At 40.2% G+C, this 26,896-nt stretch overlaps 3 protein-coding genes across 4 annotated transcripts; 2 read left to right on the forward strand and 1 right to left on the reverse strand.

Annotated features, from left to right (window-relative positions):
* Positions 1-640: 640 nt before the first annotated feature.
* On the reverse strand, positions 641-6,626 carry eloal (elongin A, like; the record flags this gene model as incomplete). Its single annotated transcript, XM_083923232.1, has 12 exons — positions 641-745; positions 909-1,015; positions 1,994-2,105; positions 2,720-2,900; positions 3,780-3,877; positions 3,963-4,127; positions 4,207-4,300; positions 4,383-4,732; positions 5,096-5,292; positions 5,384-5,496; positions 5,609-5,665; positions 6,549-6,626. The coding sequence occupies 12 exons, from the start codon at positions 6,624-6,626 to the stop codon at positions 684-686; spliced, it is 1,614 nt and encodes a 537-aa protein (XP_083779358.1). The 3' UTR covers positions 641-683.
* A 941-nt stretch (positions 6,627-7,567) lies between these two features.
* klhl31 (kelch-like family member 31) lies at positions 7,568-11,624 on the forward strand. Of its 2 annotated transcripts, none has more exons than XM_083923325.1 (3): positions 7,568-7,701; positions 8,627-9,832; positions 9,925-11,624. In XM_083923325.1, the coding sequence occupies exons 2-3, from the start codon at positions 8,658-8,660 to the stop codon at positions 10,655-10,657; spliced, it is 1,908 nt and encodes a 635-aa protein (XP_083779451.1). In that variant the 5' UTR covers positions 7,568-7,701; positions 8,627-8,657; the 3' UTR covers positions 10,658-11,624. The 2 variants fall into 2 exon arrangements, with proteins under 2 accessions (XP_083779451.1, XP_083779452.1); XM_083923326.1 differs by having other exon boundaries at positions 7,649-7,701; positions 8,630-9,832.
* Positions 11,625-15,792: 4,168 nt separating this feature from the next.
* Positions 15,793-25,778, forward strand: gclc (glutamate-cysteine ligase, catalytic subunit). Its single transcript, XM_083923138.1, has 16 exons — positions 15,793-16,431; positions 17,553-17,665; positions 19,501-19,683; positions 20,718-20,831; positions 21,116-21,174; positions 21,553-21,689; positions 21,855-21,929; positions 22,100-22,216; positions 23,037-23,175; positions 23,273-23,385; positions 23,495-23,587; positions 23,712-23,816; positions 23,952-24,033; positions 24,117-24,226; positions 24,842-24,962; positions 25,074-25,778. The coding sequence occupies exons 1-16, from the start codon at positions 16,282-16,284 to the stop codon at positions 25,253-25,255; spliced, it is 1,893 nt and encodes a 630-aa protein (XP_083779264.1). The 5' UTR covers positions 15,793-16,281; the 3' UTR covers positions 25,256-25,778.
* The last annotated feature ends 1,118 nt before the right edge of the window (positions 25,779-26,896 follow it).

The following is a 26,896-nucleotide window of genomic DNA, read 5'->3' on the forward strand; positions in this document are numbered from 1 at the left end:
TTGAGAAGCGGCAGACAGGGGATGTCTTTCCCGAAGAAAGATAACAGCTTTCTAGGGATTACAATGTGTTGATAAAAAAAACCTTTCATTGGAACGATTTGTTGACATGAATGAATTGTTTGTCTCAAAACCAGATGGATATGAAACACTCAATGAACCGAATGTATTGTGTGTATGAAGTTATGAATTCTAACACTTGGAATATTCTCATTGGTACACTTTGATTTTGTTCACTTAAGTGTTAGACTTAAGAGGAATGTTTAAAAAAAACAATACACTGAAATCAAAAACATAACAATTTGAGATATCTCAAATCTGAAGTATCTGTAGTAAAGAGTGTCTGTAGTGGAAATTACTAAAAATAAAACAAAATAAGACACTTCTCTATACATCCTCTAGAGGGAGCCACAGCCCCTTAAATACCATACCAACGGCCCTTCTTTACCTGATACAGGCTAAAAGACAAAATATGAAATCACAGAAACCGTCTCTTTTCATTGTGCCTTTAATGGTGAAGACAATTCACAATTATAGAGAGAAAAAAGCAAATGTTTGTAGATTTAGACAAAATAACAGAGTAATCTACAGTGAACAAGTGCCTTCTATTGTTCAAAGTCAATGAATGATAGAGTTCACTGACCCCACAACCACACACTGTAAATACCAAGATCATATAAGAGCATTTATCTGCGTCCCAGCTGTTTCTTAAATGCCTTCAAGGACTTTGCCATCATCGGAGCAACTTCTGTGTGTACAACAGGGGGGTGGGGGGGGGGGCAGAATATCAGTCATCAAGGTTACATAAGTTAGATTTATATGCATAACTGTCATTCTGACTGGCAGACCGCTTAGGTCGGTTCGGAAAGTTGTAGCAAACGTAACAACACTGCATAATTCTGTCAGCTCACTTGTTTTTTTGCGAGGGTCTTGTGTATTGTTTGCCCCTGAACTGGTGCTGGTGGATTTGCTGGGCTCATTACAGATCTGCTTCGGTTTGTTGTCCTGAGTCTTGACGCTGATAATGGAAGCAGTAACAGCACATTGCATAATTCAATCAATGGAATTATATACAAAACAAAAAACAATACACGTTAAATGACAAAATGAGTCTCCAGCCACAGCTTGTGAGCATAACATGCTAGTATGTTGCGACAGTTGACAACAAAAGAACCATGATCATCTCTAACCAGAATAAAAACCAGTTTATCCAGCACATTGTTGGGCTAAGCTCACCCAAAAGGCATTTCACTCACTGTTATCACATGATTCTCCAACAGGTTATGACCCTGCTAAGCTGCTGCTGCTGTTGTTGTTGTTGAGTGATCACTTCGTAGTTAAGGGCTTTTATGTGGAAGAGGCGCAGAGTGAGCACAAAGCTTACCAGGGCCCTGTTTCACAAACCAGGTTTAACCTTGAACTCTGAATTGACTAATCCAGAGATGGGAAAGTGAGTTTTCACTTCCATAACAGCTGATCAAAGACAGTTCAACTCTGCCATCCTCCCTGCACAGAATTAGTGTTATAAAAAAGGACATGCAGAGGTTTTATTCTGAGTTGCATTGAATATTTTAATGGGAGCGCAAAAACGCTGTTCAAATAAGTGACTGACGCATACATCAACTAGCTTACCTCCAACCGGGATTTTGAGTCTGACATCAAATAAACTTTCCGAAATATAATGTGCTTCGATACACGCTTGGATACGGACTAAATCAAGGAGGAAATGAAAGAGCGTGTCTGGCTCTGTAAGGAGGGAGCTAAAATCTGCCAGTGACAGGTTAGATCAGGTTTCACAATCCTGCTTTCTGAAACATCGCCCTGGTGTTCATGTTGGTTTGTTTTTCTTTTTGCTGTTTACATGATCAATCCATGATAAAAAAAAGCAATATAAAATAAAGATTAAATTAATATGCATACAAATTAACAACAAAAAAAAAACAAGTGAATCACAAAACCTGTGAAGATATTTCTGTTTCAAGATGCTGAAACCCACCTGCACCTGGGCCGAGGCTGCTGAGCAGCTTTTCCATGAATTTCCTGCTGAATTCGCACATCTCTCGGTGGCTTAGCTACAGTGTGAATAAATGCCATCTTCACCTGCCGACCTAAAAAAATAAAATAAATAGTGTCACAGTGAACAGAGCAAAAGGACTGTATTTTCTAGTATGTAACGTATTCACTTTTTATGGTTAAAGTGTCATTCTGGCAAAAAAGCATCCCATAGTCTTTTTCATCAAATAAGTCATCGAGACAATTTTTTTTTCATCGATCAAATATTAACAGACATCTCAGAGAGTTACTAGCAGCCAGACATGGCAAACACCAAGCAGATCTGGGCAGAGCACTGAACCAATGAAAAAAAATGGCTTTTTTTAACCAAAATAGCACCCAACCTCTGCAGTGGCAGAATATATATACGTCCATATTGAGAGGCAGTCGATAAAAGTCGATTACTGAAGGCACTTCAGTAAGTTCAGTTCAAGATTTTTCCTCCTTAAATGTTTTGGATGGTTTAGCGCTCCGCCCCACGCTACTCAGTGTTAGCCATGTCTGGCTGCTAGAGACTCTTCGGGATTTCTAATTTGATGTATATTCATGATGAAAAAGACCATAGGATGCTTTTACGCTGGAATGACACTTTAACTGTTCTAATTAGGATTATTTTCTCTTTAGTCCTACTAAAAATGAGTCTCTTACAGTTTCAGTATACAGCAAATACCTTTCGGTTTGCTAGAATGTGCAGAGACAATGCTTTTTGTCAGTCTCTTGAGTTTCCTTTCCCTCTCCTCCGACAGCCTCGCGTACATCTCTTTCCATGATTCATACTCCTGAAGTTTGGAGGATTTGAAGTCCCTGTGACAATGTTTCCCCCACAAGTGATCCGTCTCTCCGATGTACATCTGGGAAAAAAAATTACAAGGCTACCAACAAATACACACCTGTACGCTCAAACTAAATTCTCTACTTAACTTCAATAACTTCAAATTCCTCACTTTGTTGTTTTTTTAATCTCTTTTACTAAACCTATAAAAGTCATTTCAAAATAAAACGACATATACTGAGTGGCCACAAGAGGTAAACCTGTTCATTAACACCATGAACAGCCTTCAAAGCTCCTTTAAAGGTTCCACATTATGATCATTTTAAGGTTCACACTTATTTTGGGTTTCCACTTGAACATATTAACATGCCTTAGTGTTAAAAAAAAAAGAAATTCTGGGTCTTCTGCATCAATGCGTTCGGCGTCTCTGCACCGTCATTATAGACGGGAAATGACCGCAACCGAACTTTGTGACATCACAACCGTACGAGAGTCCTGCTCGTTTAAAAAGGCAGTTTCTGAATACAGGCTGTGTGCATTTTTTATGTGGCTCGAGCGTTTCGATACTTTCACAGTATTTATACGGCACCTCCACCTGCTTTATAATCAAAATATGGGACCTTAAATGCTGAGATGTCAGATTCTAAAAGTGTGTCAGTGGAGTAAGGGTTTAAGTTACTGTTAAACTAAAGATCATTATACAAAAGACTTGCCATTGACATCTGCGAAAATGTCAACTTTGCACAAAAGACATTGAATAGGAAGATTAACCGATTGCATTCATACTCTCAAAGGACTATACTGTATAGATTTAATGATTTTATGGTTTTTCTTCTGGACGAAAATATAGTTGTAACATATAAACAACAAATGAGTGCAATGCAGTGTCAGGCACGTGTACCTAATAAAGCCACTAAGCATGTGTCTGTGCTAAATCTATTCAAATTCACATTCTTACTGGATTGCATTCTTCAATGCGTAGCAGCTGCTCTGGTGTACACCTCTCCAACACTGGCTCGAGGATTTCAAACGGGACTCCACCAGTTTCGTACAGCACTGGGGAGAAATCCCTGCACTTAAATATAAATCCATCAAACTGACAGACTGATCAGCAAAAAAGGCTTATTTTGGCTTTACTCACAGTTAATATTATTCTGGAGTGTGCGAATACACTGTTGGTGCAAGCTCATCATGGCTGGGAGGAAGACGGTCTTGGCACCGGAGTACACTTGCATCTTTTTGTTAAGTCGTTGACCGGTGAAGACTGCAGACTCCTCAGAGACGTCACAGGAATCAGACTCCTCAACTTTAAGACGGAAGAAGGCGTGTCAAGAATGAAATAAGCAGTGTGAAAAATACAGTTGTATTTGTTAGAAATACAGTACCTTTCCTTTCAAAGTAATCAACACTGAATGGTTTTTCACATTCAGGCAGAGGGATGGTAAATGGAATCAGCTCAAATACAGACTTCTTAAACTTCTGAAATATGAAGGATTATTAGTCACATGTAATCAACTACTGCCTGCACACAAAAAGCTTTCAAGATCATTGTCAAACATACCTGGGTCCGAGAGGTATCATCGAAACACATCACAGGTGACCTGAAAGGTTTCACGTCTGGCTCTTTTCCTACAGTCTTGATTGTTTTGGGAGGTTTCTTCATTTTGGATCGTTCTTTTCTCTTGGAAACATTCACTTCGTAGTTCAAGTATGATTCAAAAGACAGGGAGGGCTCCTCAGGCTTGTCTCTGTGCTGCGTCTTGGCCTTTTTTCGTTTTGAATGTACCTTTTTTTCAGACTCTTGAGAGCTGTGCTTCTCTTTGCTTGTTTTTTTCCTTTTTCTGTTTTGGGCCACTGAGCTCCTGGACATTTCTGAAGATCCCTCATCCTTGACACTGGTCGGCTTTAACGCTTCTGAGTGTTTGTCACTGAACTCAAATGAAAGAGATTCTTTGCCTTCCTTTGATGATTTTTTTGGTTTGTCATTTGACTCTTTGTCTGACCTAAATTTTCGACTATCAGAACTGCTTTTCGATTTTCCCCTAGATTCAGAGCTGGGTTTCTCAGAGTTTTTATTTCCAAGCAAAGAATCGGTGTCTCTTGATTTTCTACTCTCAACATTTTTCTTCTTCTTGGAGACAACCAAGTTGTCCGTTTGATTTTCTTGGATTTCAATGTCCCTTTTCAAGATGTCATTTGCAGAGATATCCTGGTTTTCTTCAAGGCTTTCTTTATTTTCATTCTGATCCTTATATCTTTTCTGTTCTTTTTTACATAGTTTCTCTGGATCAGCTTCCGTACTCCCTGTTTTGAAGAGGACATCATCTGAAGAATTCTGACTCTTACCATGAGGTGTTATGCAATTATTGTTTGAGTCCTCCATTGTCAAACTTCCATTATTTGGACAGTTTTGGTCATCCAGTTTGTCTTTTACAGACAAACTCTCGGATGCATCTCCATCTTCTGTGTGGCTGCATCAAGAAAAAAAAACACATTTAAGGTGCCAAATGTATAAATTACAGTATACAGTTAAATAAAACAAAAATGTTCAGTATACATTACCTTGCAGATTCCTTAGGGACCAATCGTTTCCAGCCCCTAACTAGCAATTTGGCCAGTTCTCCAGCCTGTTCATGTTTGCGCAAGGAGTTAACTGTTTTGCCAATTCCAGTTTCCTAATTTATGCAGACAGGAGTCAGCACAGTCAAAAAAACCAAAACTGTAATTATCCAAAATCCATATGCAAATATATATCACCACAGAATACATTCTTTGCAACAGACTCACAGCAAGAATATCTAATGTGATATCCAGATCCTGGAGCTTCTGTAAGATCTTAACAACCTGGAGAGAGATTAATAAACACATTACTGTTTGTGTTGCCTGAACATGGTTTTCATGCATCTTTAGGACAAAATGAAATGAAAGAAAACCCAACATGCCAAATATGGTAGTACTGGTTTTGGATCACCACAGTTGCTGACCGTGCATTGAGAGCAGAAGCTATGTATGGGAGCCTCACACAGCCGCTTAGGCTGCTCCTTTTACTGAGAACTATAAATGGATAAAGCTGCCGGCTGTTAGAAAGTCTCCTCATTTGACCGAATCGTTTTCAGGTTGTGCTTTAACATTATATCGGATTTTAATTTATTCAAACTTAAATCTCATTTAAACATTAGCCAGTATGTAAGTGCATTAATCCGACTCAAACGCGCCTGCAGAGCGCCCGGGCCTCCTGATGATGGACAGCAGCCATAAGTTGAACAACTGGAGGAGTTACCAATTTTAGCACCAAGGCGCCTCCCATTTAAAACAGCATGACCCCACAGTGAAGTGCTTTAAAATGCTGTGTGGTGTGGCAGCAGCGCACATGTCACTGACTTAAACAGCTCTTAATCAGCCTGTTTCCACACGGGTCTAAAGGTAGAGAGGATGTTTTTAAAGCGCACGGACGATTTGACAAAGACGACACTGTGGATGCATCATTTTTGTTTGTTTATCCAATAAAAACAAAACACAAAGTAGAACTAAGTAGAGCTAATATAAAACCTCCGAACCAGCAGTAATGTTTCTGGGACAATATTGGCTGTATCATTACAGGCTGCACCACAAAGAGTAGGCTATGGATCAATTTGGGCCCTTAAGGCAGGAGCCGTTCCCTTCATCTTTTTTTTTTTTTTTAACTCTGGTTTATTTTACCCAAGAAACGAATAAACACTGTATCTACCGTAGCAGACTGTGCTGTGTCTGTCAGCTGAAGTTTGAAGCGCATGATTTTCTTCACCACATCAGAGCAGCTGGCCATCACGGTGATTCACGTGCAACCGTCTCTGCACACCGGGCAGCGCGTGCCCATTGATGACATTATTATAATGGGCGGAGCCGACGAGGGGTGCACGGTTAAAAATTGAATGAAACAATTAAGCGCATGTAGGCTGGATGAATATGTGACAAAAATAAACAGTGGTATATTAGTGAACATATAGCTGCAATAATGAACACAACGACAGTGAAGTAAACTTCAATACATTTCCCCCCAAGTCTTCTGGGTAGTTTACCTGCAGGCCCCTCTCTGGGAGCTAAGGGACATATTCGGCTAATAAAAGACATGTTTCTCATTCTTTAAATCAGACATACATTAAAATCGTGTTACTCTTTCCAAGAGTTTAACTAAACATATGCATGACTTATATGGTCATGACCCAATAGCACACTGTTGATCACATGTTTTGAGAAAATCAATGGATGAATGAATGTCCACCTACAGGTTTTCATCTATCAATTCATCAGTCAAGAAACTAACAATTCAACATGAGCTGGACATAGTTGGTAGGCTCACTCTTACGCTTCATCAAACGTAGTATTTAGTATAGCGTAATTTACCTTTTTTTCCTGTCACCTGGTATATCTTGCGTACACAGAGCTGCAGGACTCTGAAGTTTGGCAAACACATTAATACTTTGTCAGTAACAAAGTGGTGCTCAAGTGTCTTCTGTATATTTTAATTTCTATTTTTTCCATATGTAATACCACAATAGGTTACACTGTGAGAGCTGCATGCAATGCAATTTTTCTAAATAGTGGCCAAATGAAACTCTTTATATGACATCCCATTGAGGATATAGGTCAAGCCTCCAGAGCATGTTGACATCAACTGATTGGAGGCTATTGTGGGACACTGTATGTTGGAGCTGGGGGGGTTGTATGGACCCTCTCCCTGACACATGCATTGCACAACATACTTGATTGGCACTGACTCCCCTAGAGGAGGAGTTAACTGCTTGTCTCTTTCAGCCTGGGTGACTGCTGCTCTCTCTCTCCTGCTCCAGTAACTGGAGGTACACGTTCCTTTCTTCACCAGCCTCAACTTCGTTTCTCAGGTAAGTGGAGATTTCCCTTGTTTGATCCTTCTCCATTTAAATGATGAAAAGGCAATTTGGTGCACTAAGTGCTTCAGTGTTAATCTATAATTTTAGAATGGAAAATGTGCTTTTTTCTCATTTATTCTGGATTCAAAAGGAAGACCAATTGCCTAAAGCTGTTGACCTTTTTGATAAAATCAGTTTTTACACACAGCCATGGTGGCAGTAAGCCTCAGGTTGTCTAGGGTTGTGGCTGGATAATGTGGGGAGTAGCTTTTTATGAACTTTTTTTGTCTTGTAGATTGTGTTCATTGCAGACGTATTCAGGGCAAGCCTACAATACTTAAATGAAATTAAACAAAAATGGATGTTTGCCATAATTTAAACCTAAACAGTCAGAGGACATGAGGCCTGTTGCTCCTGTCTCAAAGTCTATAAAAGGAACGTCATGGGTGAGCCGTCCAGCGTTGCTATTCCTGGACATACAGCTGATAAATTGTGACAGATGCAAAGAGGGGAATGTTGACGTACTCACTTGCACCAGCATCACCTGGTAGCATGCCTGTTTCCAAAGGTGTCAGTGTCTGGTAGTGTCTAAAAACATTTCTACTTACTCCACTATGTAAGTTAAATGTACAGGAATTTGACATTATTGCTTAGTTCAAGGCGAAGAAAACAGTTTATAGACATGGCACAACGACATTGCATGAAATCATTTAAGGTTTAAACAATGTAGGCTATTTTAATGTAATTCAAGCTTGTGAATGTGGCACACCCTATTTCAGGTTAAGTCACTAATATTTTGATGTGCAGACCAGATTGAATCTAGGCCAGTTGTTTGCCAGCGTGTCTATCACAAGTTAGATTTTTTACAATTGATCTTTTTTTATGATTTCTATTCATCATCTTGGCCTTCTCTGACATGTTTTATGTTTATTTACAGAAGGTCTGGGCTGTGTTCTGCTGCTACAGCCATGGCACCCAAAAAGAACAAGGCGCCCAAAAAGAGTAAAGGAGACATAAATGAAATGACCATAATGGTCGAGGACAGCCCCATCAACAAGATAAACGGGCTGAACACTCTGTTGGAAGGAGGAAATGGCTTCAACTGCATTTCAACAGAAGTCACTGATTCAGTGTATGCCCCAAACCTCTTGGAGGGTTTGAGCAGCATGAGGCAGGATAGCTTCCTCTGCGATCTAACAGTTGCCACCAAGTCAAAGTCATTTGATGTCCACAAGGTTGTCATGGCCTCCTGCAGCGAGTACATTCGAAACATCTTGAAGAAAGATTCGGTCCTCCAAAAGATCGAACTGAACGACCTCTCACCTGTCGGCCTCGCCACGGCGATTACATATGCATACTCTGGAAAGCTGACCCTGTCGCTGTATAGCATCGGCAGTACCATAGCTGCAGCCATGCTGTTGCAGATTGGCACCTTGGTGAAGATGTGCAGTGATTTCCTCATGCAGGAGCTCAGCGTGGAGAACTGCATGTATGTGGCCAACATCGCTGATGCCTATGACCTCAAAGAAACCAAGAAGGCAGCCCAGAAGTTCATGCGAGAGAACTTCATCGAGTTTTCTGAGATGGAGCAGTTCCTGAAGCTCACCTATGAGCAGATCAGTGATTTCCTCTCAGATGATTCCCTGCAGCTTCCCTCCGAGATCACTGCCTTCCAGATCGCCATGAAGTGGTTGGACTTTGACGAGAAGAGGTTGAAGTATGCGGCGGATCTCCTGACTCTCATCCGCTTCGGCACTATCTCAGCCCAAGACCTGGTGAATCATGTCCAGAGTGCGCCCAGAATGATGCAAGACCCCGAGTGCCACCGTCTCCTTGTCGATGCCATGAATTACCATCTGCTGCCATTTCAACAGAACATCCTCCAGTCACGTAGAACAAAGGTGCGCGGTGGCCTCAAGGTGATTTTCACAGTTGGTGGACGCCCTGCCTTGACAGAGAAATCTCTCAGCAAGGACGTTCTCTACAGAGATGAAGATAACGTGTGGAATAAGTTGACAGAAATGCCAGCAAAGAGCTTCAATCAGTGTGTGGCAGTCTTAGATGGCTTCCTGTATGTGGCAGGTGGTGAGGACCAGAATGATGCGAGGAACCAGGCTAAACATGCTGTTAGCAACTTCTGCAGGTAAGAACTAATTGTCATACTTGATTTTGACTTTGTCACATTAGTTTGTGTAGAGTTGGAGAATAACTGTGAATCCCTCTTGCATTCTTTAGATATGACCCCCGCTTCAACACTTGGATTCACTTGAGCAACATGATCCAGAGGCGCACACACTTCAGCCTCAACATCTTTAACGGCCTCCTGTTTGCCATCGGAGGGCGAAACGGTGACGGTGTTCAATCCTCCGTGGAGTGCTATGTGCCCTCCTCCAACCAGTGGCAGATGAAAGCTTCGATGGAGGTGCCCCGCTGCTGCCACGCCAGCTCCCTTATCGATGGCAAGATCCTCGTATCCGGAGGTTACATCAACAACGCCTACTCCAGGGCCGTGTGCTCGTACGACCCCTCCACTGACACCTGGCAGGATAAGAGCAGTCTGAGCACACCTCGAGGCTGGCATTGCGCCGCCACTGTGGGAGACCGGGCCTACGTCATCGGCGGCAGTCAGTTGGGGGGTCGCGGGGAGAGGGTGGATGTCCTTGCTGTCGAGTCTTACAACCCTCACGGCGGGCAGTGGAGCTACTGCACGCCTCTTAACACAGGAGTGAGCACGGCTGGTATTTCCATTTTGAACAACAAGGTCTATCTCCTCGGAGGCTGGAACGAGGGTGAGAAGAAGTACAAGAAATGCACTCAGGTTTTCAACCCTGACCTCAATGAATGGACTGAGGATGATGAATTGCCGGAAGCTACAGTCGGCATTTCCTGCTGCGTCGTCACCATACCCACACGGAAAACACGAGAGTCAAGAGCGAGTTCAGTGTCTTCTGCACCAGTCAGTATATAAAAGTCGAGATGATTATAATGTAGTTTACATGTCTGAAGGTCTCCAGCTTTTATGTTGCATGAACCTTGGTTCTAAGTTCTACCATAGGCCCTTTTTTGGGTCTAAGATGATATTTAAATGGTCGTCAGATTAGAAAACATTTTATGAAACGCAAGGATTACAAATTTGGGAACATGTTCTTATAAGATTTTTTTTTTAAACTCCTTTCATTAGAAACAAATTTAAGCCTAGAAATGTATTTATAGTTTATTAATTAATATAATTGGAATCATTAAGATAATGGTTATGATGGAGACAAACTGGACGTATAAATAACCAATTTTATCATTTTTAGACAGAAATGTACCTTTGGGGCCAATTCATTTGGGATAATTTCATAAAGGTATTAAAATGCAAATCAATGCTGTTGTTGAAATTAAGCTATAACATGATTGTCTTTTTTGTATCCACTGCCATAAAATTAATAATATAGTGTTGTTTGTTTGCAACAAAATCATGTTTTTGGGAAAAATTAGGATTTTGGGACAGTCCTGTTTATGACAACTACTGTGATTATCGGATACTTGAACAGAATAATGAGCTGGAATGTGTGTTAAGTTTCGGCATCACCTGCCAGGAGTAGGTGCTTGTGATTAGTGTTTAAACACACTTCACAGTAAGGCTGCAGTTTCTCTACATGTGTCTAATGTACTGTACTCTGTGGTCTTGTGTCATGTGTTGTGTGATCGACATTAACACTAGCAGCGCAAAGAAATGGTTTCTGTTGGGACAGGTTGGGGTGATGAGGGTAGAATGGGTTTGGAAGGGACAACGATAAACTATTTTGTAAAAAAGAAAAAGAAAAATAGAAGTTGGGAACGACATTGTTAGCCTGAGCTTTCCTGGAAGTCATGAATTCCCTGACTGCTCATGTCTTTTATTTTATTTTTTGTTTTGTTTTTAAATTAAAGAGATGAAGTGTAAGCTACTCTGAGCCATGGTCATTTATTCAAATCATTTCCATAAAGTCTTTTAAAATGGTGCACTTGTGTGACACACTCTTTGAAAAAATATGAATCAGAATCCCCTTTATTGGCCGAGTAAGTGTGTACACACACACAAGGAATTTGACTCCAGTTCTTGTTACTCGCAACAGCTAAAAACTATATATAGACTACATAAACAACTACAGCACAATGAAATTAGTACACAGTGGTGCAATAGTGCAGAGTGCATGGGTGCTGGAATAAATATGGGATTATTAAGGAGGTACTGCACACTTAAATGTGTTTTGGGAGCTGTAAACTTAATAATATGACTGTACAGTGATGGTGTTAATATTCTTATAAAAATTGGCATTTCATGGCTTGAAAATGACTCAACACGCCCCCTACTGTTTTAAATCAGCCCTAAAATTGCAAGTCCAATGCTAAGGTAGAGTTGGGACTTTGCTCTGTCATCAGATTTAAAAATGTTAACACCCTCTAATGTGGCGCGGGCAGCCCCCCATCCCCTCACCCCCTCTCTGCCCTATGCACACTTGATTGCCTTTTTTTTCAAAAGTTTGCCATGGGCGGGGTTAGGCTCAGGCCTGGGGGTGAAGTTACAAGCACATTCTAAAAACTGTTTAAACTATAGAATATATATAATTTACAGTACAAAGTACAGTGGATGTTTGGTGTTACAGCGTTATTTATTTGACACTATGACTAATGTTAGCTGTTCAGTAGTGATGACCTGTGGGGGCTTGTACAGTGATTTCTAACTCCTACCAGACGGGAGAGGTGAACAAATCTGCATAGACCTAAAATCCGGTTCAGACACGTACATTTTTTTCTCTTTTCAATTTCTAATTTTCTACTTGCCCTTTTTTTAGTAGTTTTGACACTTTTGGGAAATTATTTGTGGACAAGGAGGAGCAATCCCTGAGGGTTTCCATTTTTTTGCACTTTGTCTTTAGTCAGTGGTGTCAAAGGTCATAACATCTGTATATGTCCAGCAAGAGACTTTTTTTTGTTTTGTTTGCTTTTTTACATATCTTACGTATTGACATAACAAGGAGGCAGGTGAGTGACTAGTCCTACAGCTAATTGTAGCTGTTAAACAATTGTGAACTCACACAGATTTGAGCCCCTGCTCATTTACACTGTACAAATACTTTACACTGTGCGAGTGAGGATTTTTGGCGTACATTAATCCCAAATAGTGAAGCATTGCAGATTCCCCACCAGTATCATCTGCCACGACATACCTACAGTCAGTGTTATTCTGTTACACACATAATATTTGTGAAATTTAATACATTTTCATAAAAACCGTTACCTGTGAAGTAGTTAGGCTATAAAATCAGTTTTTCAAGTTCTGTGAAGGTTTGAACATTTGCTTATTTTTGCAAGTCTATTTGGGTTTTTGTCCTGGCTGTGCAACTTTAGAAAGATTATATGGCGTGAGATGTCATAAATCAGTCAAATGGAAAACATCAAAGACAATCAAGGGTGTTGACAGTTAAGACATATTTCAGTGCAGTTCAACAACCTGTTTTCCAACCCCTCTTTTATCTAATCATTAATCATACATGTAAAGTAGGCTACTATGCACACACCCTCTCAGAAATGTGCTGTGTCATTATTACGATTACTATTTTCTTTTCTTCGACGCTGAATTCAGGTTCATGATCAGCTGGTACTTCCCACACTTCAGTTGCAGGGCTGCCCCGTTGGGAATGGGCCAGTTGCTTGGCTCCTGGTATTGCTGCTTGCAGCGTTGTTGGTGGGCATGTCCGTTCAGAACGGGAAGATTGCCTGATCCCTGGAGGTGCTGCTTGCAGTGTTCTCAAAAACCACTCATCCAATTGACTGCACTCCCTTGGGTCCTCAGCAGTACACCTGCCGAGTGTGCAATAAATTGGCTGAACGTTTCTTGAGCTATGTGAAGGACAGTCATACAGTGATAAAGACACACTAATTCCTTCCTTTATAGTTAGATGATGCTGCTACAGCTCCACCAAATTTCCTCAAACATCATATAGACATATGTCTACTAAATGTGATGCAATAGCACAAAGCATTCAAGAGATATGGCAATCTCAGAAAGTAACTTTTCCTGCCTTGGTTCAGGGATGTTCTGTAAGAACGTGGAGATGATTAATTGCTCAAAATTTGTAGGAGTAGCGAAAAATAGATTTGGAAACAATTCAAAAGGGCGGAAAATCAATCCAAACATAAATGAGCGTAGCTTATATGGATAGATTTGTCTGGACCCACAAAATCCAGGGTTTGTTGTTATAGCGCCCCCATCTGGCCAAATTGCACCAAATTCATCGTGACATTTCCTTGGTTCCCAAGTAGGCTAATGGGATACATCCATAGATTTCTTGCTTTTAAAGTTAAATTCTGATGTTTGGAAATGATCAAACAGAGAACCCAGAGGATTTAGCCTAATTTTTAATATCTGGTCCCAAGAGCGGACAGTTACAACTGGTGCTGAAACAATTAGTTGATTCATTGATTGATCAATTCACAGACAATTGTGCCACAACAGTTCTGATAACTGAGTAAACGTAGTTTGTCAAACAAATGTCTTTCAACATCCTAAATGGGAGTAGTAGGTGCTGTTCTCTGCTGTATATCAAAATAAATTGAATAACTGGGAGTTTGACTGTTGGTTGGACAACATAAGCTATTTGAAGATAAGCTATATATTCAAATAGCCTATGAAGGCTAATTTTACCCAGAAGTAAGTTAAAAATGGAAGATTGAACAGAGAAAACTAGTATCCTATTGTGCTACTATTGATCTATTGTATTACTGTAGAATAATCAGTATGGCAAGTGGTTTTAACATTTAAGCAACACACTCCTACATTTTAGATATCCATAATACCATTAATACACCAAAATTGAATTCTCACTAGTCAGAATGATAAATAAAATATCTACGATGACATTCTTCCTATATACAGTTGTCATTTCAGATACCCAAAAGATCATTCTTACTAGTACAAATGACGTCACTTTTGCCATTCATGTGTATTGGGCTTTCAATTCTAGATAGCCACAATTACATTTTAGATTTCTACAATGAACATTCTGGATATATGTAATGTAATTCTTACTAGTAAAAAATACTCCCATTTCAGATATCTGCAATCCATTTTTTTTTACTAATCACAATTTTAATTTCAGATAAGCCAAATGAAAAAAAAAACATTACAGATATCCATAATGTAATTGACTATCCAAAATACATTCTGACTAGTGAAAATGTAAATTTTACTAGTAAGAATTACATTACAGATATGCAGAATGTTCATTGTAGAAATTTAAAATGTAATTGTGGATATCTGAAATTATCTTTTTGACAAAGAAGAATTTCATAACAGATATCTGCAAAATACATATCCAGTCTAGCTATGCTAAATGTTCAATCCTCTTGCCATACTGATTGATATGGAAGCTTTTTTAGGACAATTTTATCTGTAAAAGCACAGCAATGTTGTAAATCCACAGAGTACGATTCACAAGTATTTGACTATCCACACATATGTATTTGTTCACTTGCAAATACATATAACTTACTCTGAAAATACGTAGTTATATTTATGCATTTACGGATCCATTTCTTCATGTGAAACTGGATTTGCATATGATAACATCTATAATACACATTTACACCCTAAGTTCTAACTTTACACAACAAAAATATGCACATAAAAAATGATTGCACCTCACATTTGTGAGGTTTATTCTACAGATCTGTTGTTGTAAAAGATGGACAAAATTATGCAAATAATTATAAAAAAAAAAAGCCATGAATGTTATATTGCTCACAAACTCACAGGAGGCGATCCACAAACTTGCAAACCCGGTTTCACCTATGGGTTTCACATGGAGAAATGGATCCGTAAATGTAAGTAAGTTATATATATTTGCAAGAGGACAAATACATATGTGTGGATAGTCAAATACGCGTGAAACGTACTCTGTGGATTTACAACACTGATGTGATTTTACAGATAATATTGTTCAATAAAAGCCTCAATAGACTGACACTTCAGTGGGAAGAAGAACGCTGAGTCATCGTGACGTCACTCTCCTCCGCTCCGCCTGACGACATCACGTGTGCGAAGCCGGGAGGGCGGTCCGGTGCTACGTTATGTACAACACACAGCCCTACTGAGAGAAGCAGCACACTGGTGTGGTATCAACGACCCTAAACTACCGGCTCGCCGAGCTGTCATCCCGTCACAGAGCTGCACAGTACCGGACCCGGGTGCTTGGTCGTTAACAAGCCGAGGCTACAGCAGGTTTTTCCGGGTTGCAGCCACATCATCGGCTCATGTGTGTGCGTGCGCTTCACCAAAGCTAACCAGACATTAGCAAGTGATGAGCAGGGGCCTGCTTCTCCTGGATGCCCTGCTAAGGTGACCGACAGGCCAAGAGACTCTGCTTCAGCTTTTGAACTCTCTTGACAGCACCTTACATCATCCAGAGACCGTGTCACCGGTGCGTCTGGTCCCGAGACTTCATGCGAGCTCCGCGAGAGTTGGGACAAAGTAGCCAGCTTAGCTAACGCGCGGCGTGCAAGTTCACATATAAAGACACCAAGCCGTCAGCCCTACACTTCCAGCCCCGGTGAGTCAGTGCGATGGGGTTACTGTCACAGGGGTCTCCGCTGAACTGGGACGAAACCAAGAAGTATGCTGATCACATCCGAAAGCACGGCATCATTCAGTTCCTCAACATCTACAACAAGGTGAAGGAGCGGCAGAAGGATGTGCTGAAATGGGGCGATGAGGTAAGAAAGGAGCTTTTTTTTTTTTTTTTTTTTTTCTTACTTTACATTTGGAAAGATGTCTGTCATGATGGTTGTGCAGTATAAAAATATAGAAAGTTACTGTTTTTTCTCTCTGTCACTGTGCGCGCGAAAGATAATTAGGGTATATTATTATTATTATTATTAATATTATTATTATTATTATTATAGATGGTGCGACTGGCTGCTGCTCGTGAAGGAATTGCTGGGTCTCTGTAAATCATAAGTAAATCATAGTGTTATAGACCTACTCTATATGTAAAGTGTCGTGGGATAACTTTTGGTATGATTTTGCAATTTAAATAAAATTGAATTGCTCTCATTGCAGAAAAACAACATTTACAACCTGCAATTTTCAATAATGTGCAATCTTAAAGATGATTTGCGTGTACGTATGCTGCTGTCATGGACATTTTTCCACTATAGAACAATTCATAATATCTCTGTGTAAGTTTGTTGACAAGGTAATAACAAGTGATGACAGACAAGTTGGTGTTACTGGCTTTCCAGTATTAAGTGTCAGATTGTTAGCTAATATAGGATTGGAGTTAAGTTATTATGGTTATCCATATTATTCAACAGTTGTTTATATATGTCCCTTTTGAGTATTACCAATCATGCAGTGCCCCTGTAACTTTCTGATAATGCTAGTAATCCAGGGAGTGCTGCTGCTAATTCATAAGGCCACTCCCTGTAGAATACATAACATTAACATAAAGCCTGCTTTACTATGTTAACAGACTGTTGTGGACGAGGCGGTTGCAAGTTTTTGCCCGTAACCAGTCCACAAAACTTCAGTGTGCTACAGCTTGAACAATGTGTTTTGATTTGGAACAATGTGGAATGCTGTTGTTACAGATTAATCCCTCTTTCAGACAGGGGATTACAGGGCAGCAGAGTCAAAGTCAAGGAAACATAACTGATGAATTGGAATTGATGTGATGGCTTCCCAGTCTTGAACACGTCTGCTTTGTGCTGTTAGTCTAGCCTCCTTTTAGAACCCCTGGTTTAGAAAAAAGTGGTTAGGTTAGGGGGGCTGTAAAGCAGTGTTTGGCAATTTGACTGATAATATGTCCTGTTTGTTTTTAATGACTCAATTGTAGGTTGAGTACATGTTGGTGGAACTGGATGACAAGGATAAAAAAGTTCGACTTGTTCTGAACGGCGGAGATGTTTTGGAAACTCTCCAAGACCAGGGTGAAAAGATAAACCCCAAGTAAGTAAGTTTGCCACAGAGTAAGTTACGCTCAATATACTAAATATATATCCACAGATAGTAAAATATCCAGATGTATTTTTAAATGAGAGCGGCTATAATTTACATAGATTTGTTTTTATTTGGCTTTGTTTCCATCCTCCTGCCACAGTGAATTAAATGAATTCTGGTTAAATTAAACCTGATATATCATAAAAAGTAGAGGCAAGAATAGACTCTGTATAGAAGGCACACAGTCATGCGTCGCCACTACACACCCTCATAGATATTTGTTCTGCGCGGCACGTTGATCCTGTTTAGTTGATTTAAGAATATGTAAAAGTGAGAGGTGAATACAGAGACGGCTCTTCAGGGAAATATACACTAGTATGATTTTTAGATGAACTACACATACTTTAGCTTCTTCATTAAGTGTTGTTTTTGTAAAAACTCACCACTTTCTTCAGCTGCTGCATGATCCATATTGTTTTTAAGGGATCTGCCTGTCTTTGGTGTTTGTCGGAGCATTTGCTCCATTGTTACGTTCAACACTTTATGTTAGTTTTTAACTTCAACAAACTCCTCTGGTGTGCAGTTTAACAGACGTCTCTCTGTGTTCAGTCTGAATTTGCCTGCAAACCTCAAAATTTGACTTCCAAAATCACCGTTCATTATTCATTCATATCACATGTCACGGTTAAGTCCCGGGTGCTTTTGCTCACATGCACAAACCACACCACACAAGGAAGTCCGATTCCCTTTTTAAACTGAATACTGTGGCGCAGCTTTGCACACCTGGATCGTCACCTGTGACAGATCCCCTCTGACTCCTGAAGTTGCTATGGGAGGATCAGTAAACTGCAAATTCCATAGTTTCAACGAGCTGTAACTGGTTAGTCTTTACTTCTTTCCCAGTCCCTGTCTGTGGAGGTTATCTGTGTGAGGAGGAGTGTTCTTCTTCTAGTATTCAATCAAACATTCACATTGTTGTCTCAATAGATCAGAGAGTCAGTCATTAGGTGCTCTTTCACATTTTATGGGGCTTTCTTGTTGTCTTTATCCGAGTTCTACAAAATAAGAGGCTTGCTGAATGGCAGGAATGTTACATTGGCAGGTGTGCGCTTTTTAAAATCTTCTCTGATCAAGTAACAGAAAAGGAAAAAAAAACCCAGAGCTCAGTTTGAATGATGTGAAGATGTCAAAATAAGGTATCATTGCACTTAAAAATGTCCCGTTTGAGCTGTGAAAAAAAGTTCATCAATTTGTCTCTTTTTTTAACATAGTTAGATTTTTTTTTTTTTTTTTTTTCAGAAGTGCTCCAGGTAAATTCTCCAACATGTAGAGATGATTTAAAGTTATTTTGCCGCAGGAAATTTGTCAGTGATAACAATCAGAGCTCCTTTCTCTGAATGCCACCACACGTTTGCTCGCTCAAACTCTAGTAACGCTTTTTTCTTTAAAAAAAAAAAGAGGAATTCTCTGCTGGCGTTGTAAATGTGTTTGTACAAGCTTATGAGTGTTATGCTTGCTCGCTGCTCATGACGTCGGTCCGAATCTGTGGAGCCAACTTCACCCAGGGGAAATACCAGTGGCAGTGGGAATAGTAGAGCCGATGCATTCCTCATTACTGCCCCTCTGTCGCACCCACCAAAGAGCACGCTCTGGAGCACAAATACGTTGCATTCGTTTGCCGTGCCAAGATTACGGCTGACATACGATAAAGGGAGAGCTCTCAGTTAATTCAATCAGAAAGGTCATCGTGATACCGAGATCAGGGGCGTTTTCTCAATGGCCTCTTTCCCTGCTGACCTATAAAAGTAGAATGTTTCCACACGACACTTTTCATTTTTGTGCAGTCACCCCACACTTTGGAGACCAGAGTATGGCAGCTACATGATTGAAGGAACTCCGGGGCAGCCGTACGGAGGGACAATGTCAGAGTTCAACACTGTGGAGGGCAACATGGGGAAAAGACGACGAGAGGCCTCCTCTGTGCTGAACCAGAATGAAACCCTCTGCACCATCACCTCATTTCCACGGTACTTTATTCTACACTGAGCAACTGTTTTATCCCTCTTTGATAACCGTTAGTGGAGATGAGAACAAAACATAAACAGCCTGATCGTATACAGTCTTTGCAATTATCTGCATTATTTTTCAATCATCAATTTGATGGATTCTATGAGTTTACAATATTTATTGACCATGAGGTGCTTTTACATTTAAAACAGTGTTTGATTGCGCACAGCATGAGCAACACAAATTTAGGGCTGAATTTGTTGAATTGAATACTATTTCAGCACCGCTATGATTAGTTGATTCATTGATCAATCTACAGTAATTAATTAGAAACAAATGTGACTGGCGGCCTCCTGAGGGCCAAGGCATGCCAATAGAGCTTTTAACACAGAAATTCTTTAACAGTGTCGCAATGAAGGAACGCCAGAACGGCAGATTTTTAGTAATTCACACAGAACCAAGCAAAAGTAATGGGAAGCCCCCCCCCCCCCCCCCTGGCATTCACAATGCAAAATGGGGTCACAACAGATCTGTCACCCCACTTTGTCTTTGACACTTTCACAAAGATGGAGTAACGAACAGGCAGTGCGAATGGGACCATGGTGACATGACATCAAGGACCTAAAGTACTATGTTGCTGAAAACAGTTTTAACAGATAAATAGTTCTGTCATAGTGCCTTATTTCAGCACCATGGACAGAGAGCGCATGGTTGATTAATTTGTTTAAAGTTCACAGAAAAAATAATGAAAAGCATCGAATTACATAATAATAGTAAGTTGCTGGACGACACTATAGATTACCCCTGGGAAAGGAAAAAGCTCTACCAGGCTTTTTATTCCAAATGTAATTCATGTGTTTAACAAACTACAGTAAACTTGATAGAGAGTCGAGGCTGTGCACAATGGGTACAGTTGAGAGATCTTTGTTCTGTTAATGGGACGTTTTTATCTTGTGGACATGTTTTGTGTTTATATTGTCCTGGGTGAGACCAAAGATTCAATAGTTTGTTCTATTCTATAATAGTTATGTATGTTTTGATCCTTTTTATTTAGGTTAGGTTGCCCAGGTTTCACCAAGCCAGAGCACCGGCCGACCCCTGTTGAAAAAGGAGTGTCGAAGTCACTGTTTTTCCCAGATGAAGCCATCAACAGACACCCAAGATTCAGGTAGGCTTCATGTTGTAATGTCCTGGCAGCCCGCATGCGTGTTTGTATCCGTTTACTATTAAATGATTTAAGGATTATTATTATTGACTCCTTTAGTCAAGATGAGCAAAAACAACAACTAAATAAACACATCATTGATTTCTTTTAGTTTATTTTTACTGTAGGTGTCAGTAGGTTTTGAAAATACCATAGTTATTTCTGATACTAGGTGTTTTTCTATAATGACGTGTGCATTAGTGGGTGTGTGTACATGACTGCGTTTGTGTGTGGATTTTCTTTTGCAGCACCCTTACCAGAAATATACGTCACAGAAGAGGAGAGAAAGTTGTGATTAATGTGCCAAGTAAGTTTGAAGGAAATGACACGTATGAAGAATGAACAGTGGTAATTAGTATTTATTGTAGTTTTAAACCTAAATTTTTGTTTTGTTTTGTTTTTTCAATAAAAAATGTGACATTTAGTTAATTATTGATTTGTTATTCTTATAAATGCTTTTGGTCGATCAATAGTCTTAATCAATTGTTGTAGATGTGGACAGATATTTCCCCAAAGACCATTTTTGTTCCTTGTTACTAATGAAAACTATTAACAATACATTTAAAAAGGAGTTATACTTCAAAAAGGGATGACTTAATGTGATTTCAGTTGGACTCTAAGGTTTTGATTTGCCTCGCAGACTGCATGTACATTTGTTTTTTAAATATTCCTTCTTGTGTTTCAGTCTTCAAAGACAAGTGCACTCCATCCCCATTTGTGGAGGAGTTTCCTGAGGATGATGGTGAAGCAGCGAGGGCGGCTCTGCCTGATCATATCTACATGGACGCCATGGGCTTTGGCATGGGCAACTGCTGTCTGCAGGTAGTAAAGGAACTGACTGAGCCGTCTTTGTTGCCTTTAAACAACCCTTTTATTTCAAACGATGATGTAACTTGGACTATTTTGAGTGTTGTGTGACTGCAAATTTACAATCCCAATGAGTGATTTATGAATGTACTTCAGCCTTTTTTAACAATGTGTTTGCAGGTGACATTCCAAGCTTGTAGCATTAATGAGGCAAGATACCTTTATGACCAACTAGCAACATTCTGCCCCATAGTGGTGAGTCCATAAACAAGCATGTGCTTCCTGTCATATATTGTGTATATTTACCTAACCAAATGTTTTTTTTCTGTTATCTAAATAAATCAGAGATACAAGACGGTGGGGCTTTGTTTCTTGTTCCCATGAATTTAGAAAACAATATTTAAAACACATTTCTCTCCGTACAGATGGCGTTGAGTGCGGCCTCACCCTTCTACAGAGGCTTCGTGTCGGATAATGATTGTCGCTGGGGAGTTATTTCAGCCTCGGTGGACGACAGGACGCCAGAGGAACGCGGGCTCAAGGTGAGCAGGCAGAGCTGAAAAGCGTGGGGGAAAAAAGTCATGAATGCCCTTTGTTTACAGGGTTCATACAAAACCTTGAAAGTTTGGAAAGTGTTTTTTAGCCGTTATATTTTCGAGGTTAGGAATATGGTTGAATCTGAATTTACTGAAAAATGCTTGATTTTCAACATAATGCGGTGATTCATCTACATGATCGTGCGTGGCTGTAGCGCAGGAGGTAGAGCGGGTTGTCCACTGATCGCCAGGTCAGCAAACCCCCAATTGCGTGAAGTGCCCGTTTGTGTGTGTTTGAGAGACAGGGAGAGAGGGAGAGAAAAGAGGGAGGGGAAGAGATAGTGGACTTTTGCACACAATGTTTCTGTAGGCTATTAATAATTCAGGCTACTCTGAACGCTGCTTTGTCACTTTTTCCCCTGCCTGTGGCTCACGTTCACTGCTGTGTGTCGTTGCGTCCTGCCGGCTTTCCTATTTGCACAGACATCAGCTCGGCATTGTTGCGGTGCCGTAACTACCCCCGTTGCCAGCTCACAGGCACAACAGATCTGTCCCCCCATTCCGTCTCTGTGCCTTTCACACAGACGCCGGGGTGTAATAAAGGCGCAACAGCCCCGCAACAAACAGGCAGTGGGAAAGGGGTATGTGTTTACTTCGATGAATACAATCATAGACGAGACCCACGCAATCTTATATTACTTGCTGCCTCTTTAATCTTTTCTCAAGCGGAAGGCAAACGCACCACATAGAAATCACACTTTAAATGTTTGTGCATTAGGGTTGTATTTTGAATATAATGTATGAAAATGAATGTTTTCCCCTGCAGCCTTTGAAAAACAACAAATACAGGATCTTCAAGTCAAGGTACGATTCGATTGACAGCTACCTGTCTAGCTGTGGTGAGAAGTACAACGACATTGATTTGACGATAGACGAGGAGATCTATAATCAGCTGCTCGGCGCAGGTACTGTCTTATGTCTGAAATGCTGTCATCAATAGATATCAGTGAAACATATTCACAGTCAGAATCCACTGATGAATAATGAGCTTCCTGTGTGTAGGAATTGACAAGCTGCTGGCCCAACACGTAGCACACCTCTTCATCCGTGATCCGCTCTCCGTCTTTGAGGAGAAAATCCACTTGGATGATGAAAACGAGTCTGATCACTTTGAGGTTTGTTCCAGTTTCTTAGACGATAACCAACCATGTGTAACAAAAAAAATGCAATACAGGTCTAACCTTCAGTGTAAAGGAGTATTTATTCAAGCTCGTCTTCCTGCAGAACCTCCAGTCGACCAATTGGCAGACGATGAGATTTAAACCTCCACCTCCAAACTCTGACATCGGCTGGAGAGTCGAGTTTCGCCCCATGGAGGTATAAACCAACTGCACCATCGAGAAACTTTGACTTTTAGTTGTAGTCTGTATTTATGTTCAATCATCTGGCCTTTCAAATACGGAAAAAAAACCATGATGCTAAGTTAAGGTTCATCTTTCAGGTGCAACTAACTGACTTTGAAAACGCTGCGTACGTGGTCTTTGTCGTCCTGCTCACCAGAGTGATCTTATCCTATAAACTGGACTTTCTGATCCCTTTGTCAAAGGTAAAGCAACAGTCGCACAGTTCTAGTCTTTTATACAGTGTTTAAGAGGAATTAAATGAATGAAGTAGGACATTTGGGTTCTAATGATATACTAAGTACGTGGTTCTCTGATAATAAACACTTGTCTTACATTAGGTTGATGAAAACATGAAAGTCGCACAGAAGAGAAACTCTGTCCAGGAGGGCATGTTTTACTTCCGAAAGGACATCTTCAAAGGTGGGAGAAACAGAAAGTGCTTAGGTCGATGCTTAAAGCCTCAAAGAGAAATTGCTGATCCCATTTCTGTCATCCACCAATAGGCTGCAACCCTGTCCTTGACGGCACAGCCTCGGCTGAGAACGGCTTGGAGACTGATGGTGCTAATGAGGACTACACGCTGATGAGTATCGACACAATCATCAATGGAAAGGTGATTATTGTCTTACTACATAATAAAAATATCTGAAAGAACTGTCGAATGGATATACAAGTCAGGTGTTGCTTATCCGCAGTCTCGTCTCGTCCAGCTTGTTGACGAGATTTATACGGGGCCGCTCTTATATTAGCCTGGATCCCAGCTCCCATCCTAGTCTGTGTCTCCTCTCTGCTCGGATGTTGGTCTCCTTGCGTTATGCTGAGCAAGTAATCTCCACTGGGATTAAGTAAGACCTCAAGGACCCGTCCATTGCAACAGTCTCTTAATCACAGAATCTCAGTTACATTTTTGAGGAGATGGCAAGATTTATCTGCACACAATCTTGGAACATTGTCATCTGAATCCTTGCACACGGTCAAATGCTGCCCCCTATTGTTTTGGAGGATGTGGAAATTTTACACATTATACCTTTTTTTTTTTTTTTTCAAAAGTGTCGCCCTGCCATGAGCTAATGCTATTTTGGGGACTTTAGCATTTGGAATAGTGGGAGGTTTTCCTGTTCCTCCCATTCTGTCATTGTTGTGTGAACGCTTTATATGTACTTTTATTAATTACAGCCTCACAGAGTGACTTTTACCATTACTGCTGTTCTTCTGTTTTTATCACCAGGAGGGAGTATTCCAGGGGCTTATCCCAATCCTTAACTGCTACCTGGAGAACATGGAAGTGGACGTGGACACCAGGTGCACCATTTTGAATTATCTGAAGCTCATCAAGAAGCGGGCCTCAGGTAAATTTGCATTAAAGGAAAATGTGTTCTCATAAGCTATAAGCAGATTTTCTCTTTTACAGCTTCAACTCAGAGCGTAACTTTTTAAATATTTTCTGATCCAAATTATAGGCGAACTGATGACCATGGCCAAGTGGATGAGGGAGTTTGTTGCAAAGCATCCGCAGTATAAGCAGGATAGCGTCCTAACCGACAAGATCAACTACGACCTCTTCAGGAAGTGCGACAGCATTGCGAAAGGCGAAGAGCAGTGCCCTGAGCTCATCGGCAACCCAGTTAACAAATTCAAATGAGAAACCCTGCAGAGATGCAGAGTCATTAAACAAACTGGCATGTAAAGAAAGACCAAATGTGCAACGAAAGCGGTCCAATTTTAAGAGAATGCAAAACAGCATGTGTGTGTTGTGAGAAACACACCTGCATCAAATGTATGTGTATATACTGTATCAGATTTTTATGATTACAGAATTATTTTAATAGGGTTAAGACATGCAAAAGGTGTAATAGAAATCAGATGTGTATTTATTTTTCTCTGGAAATGAAGCCTATCTGTGTGAGAATGTAAATGTAGCAAAGAGTTATACAGTAGTCTGCTTTTAATCCTGTGTTCTATAAATACTGTACTTCCACTCTTTTAAACATTAACATCATGGGCCTTTTTTTTTATTCTGGTGGTGAGCTTTTCTTTGCTTTTGATTAGAGGTTTTGAAATGTTTCCTTTGTTCTGCTGACATTGTAGTGGGATCTTGAAAGTAGTGTTGCATTCAAGTGGAAATGTTGAACCATTGTTTGCAATGTGATGCTGCTTTAAAATAAACAAAACACACACCAGTTAGTCAGTTTTCATATGTTGCATGACTTTTTTATTTTTTTTTAAAGGCGACACAGGGAAGGAATCTAATTAAATATGTCAGGTCAGTTTTTTTTTTTATACAGCATAGTTTAACAACAGCCCACCGTTGACCATAGTGCTTTACACGATAAAAAGAACAGAAAAACACCAACACACCAAAAACACTTACAAAAATACATGTTGACACAAAGAGGGAAAACAAGTGGGTTTATACCCTGGATTGCCACAGAAAAAAAACGCACGGTCACCTTTACGCCTAAAACGACTATTAAACGGGGAAAGTAAGCATGTGAAAGGTCACTGAGATTAGCTGGAGATAGCCTGTTAAACAACAACTCGAACGATGAATGCTCTCTGTTGAAAGTGTGTTGGACAACGGTGCTACTGCTGAGTCTTTTTATTTAATAAATATGGGCTGATATGTTACAAAAGTATACCAGTGCATTTCAACGCACTTTAAATGTCCACCAGACAATACCTGAACATTTTCATCCACAAGATGGTGACATTGAACCACAGCTTTACATAATAGTGAGCTGCTGCAGTGACAAATGAGAGCATTGCCTCAGTTTGACCTGTTAGACCAGATAATGATTATGACTGGTACAGGCCCACTCTATAACAGACAGACAGGAAACAGAGACATTGAAGCCCTTGGAAACGTTTTTCTATTCAGGAAATGGACATTAGAGTAAGTTATGTTACATTGTTGTGTTTACATAGTTGATTTTCAACTCAAACATTTGTAATAATAAATGCTTAGAAAGTCTGCACAGATATTGAAATAAAAAATGGGAATATTGGGAGTATATAGGGATATGGGAACAGCAAATGTAAACACAAAAATAAGTTATTAGAGAGGACACTTGATGTAAAAAATGAATGTGAAAAAAATGTGAAGCGGTAAATATGTAGCAGCTCAGTGAAGGCTAGTACAGCCATCTGTCCCAATAATCCTGAGGACAAATAGGCCTTTTCCCCAGCAGACATTTTAACTTGTGATAGAAAGCACAGGTGTTACTAATAACATTAATGGCTCTGTCATAATCAACTGTGTAAGCCAAGGACAGTGAGCCAGTGT

The sequence above is a fragment of the Echiichthys vipera genome (assembly GCF_963691815.1).
Source record: "Echiichthys vipera genome assembly, chromosome: 11".
NCBI classification, from domain to species: Eukaryota; Metazoa; Chordata; class Actinopteri; order Perciformes; family Trachinidae; genus Echiichthys; species Echiichthys vipera.

Excerpts from the sequence above, each read along its gene's own strand:
- klhl31 (XM_083923325.1), top strand. The coding sequence starts at position 8,658 with ATGGCACCCAAAAAGAACAAGGCGCCCAAAAAGAGTAAAGGAGACATA. Across the intron at positions 9,833-9,924 it reads GCTGTTAGCAACTTCTGCAG|ATATGACCCCCGCTTCAACA; the intron begins GTAAGAACTAAT and ends TGCATTCTTTAG.
- gclc (XM_083923138.1), top strand. The coding sequence starts at position 16,282 with ATGGGGTTACTGTCACAGGGGTCTCCGCTGAACTGGGACGAAACCAAG. Across the intron at positions 16,432-17,552 it reads TGCTGAAATGGGGCGATGAG|GTTGAGTACATGTTGGTGGA; the intron begins GTAAGAAAGGAG and ends ACTCAATTGTAG. Across the intron at positions 17,666-19,500 it reads GGTGAAAAGATAAACCCCAA|TCACCCCACACTTTGGAGAC; the intron begins GTAAGTAAGTTT and ends ATTTTTGTGCAG.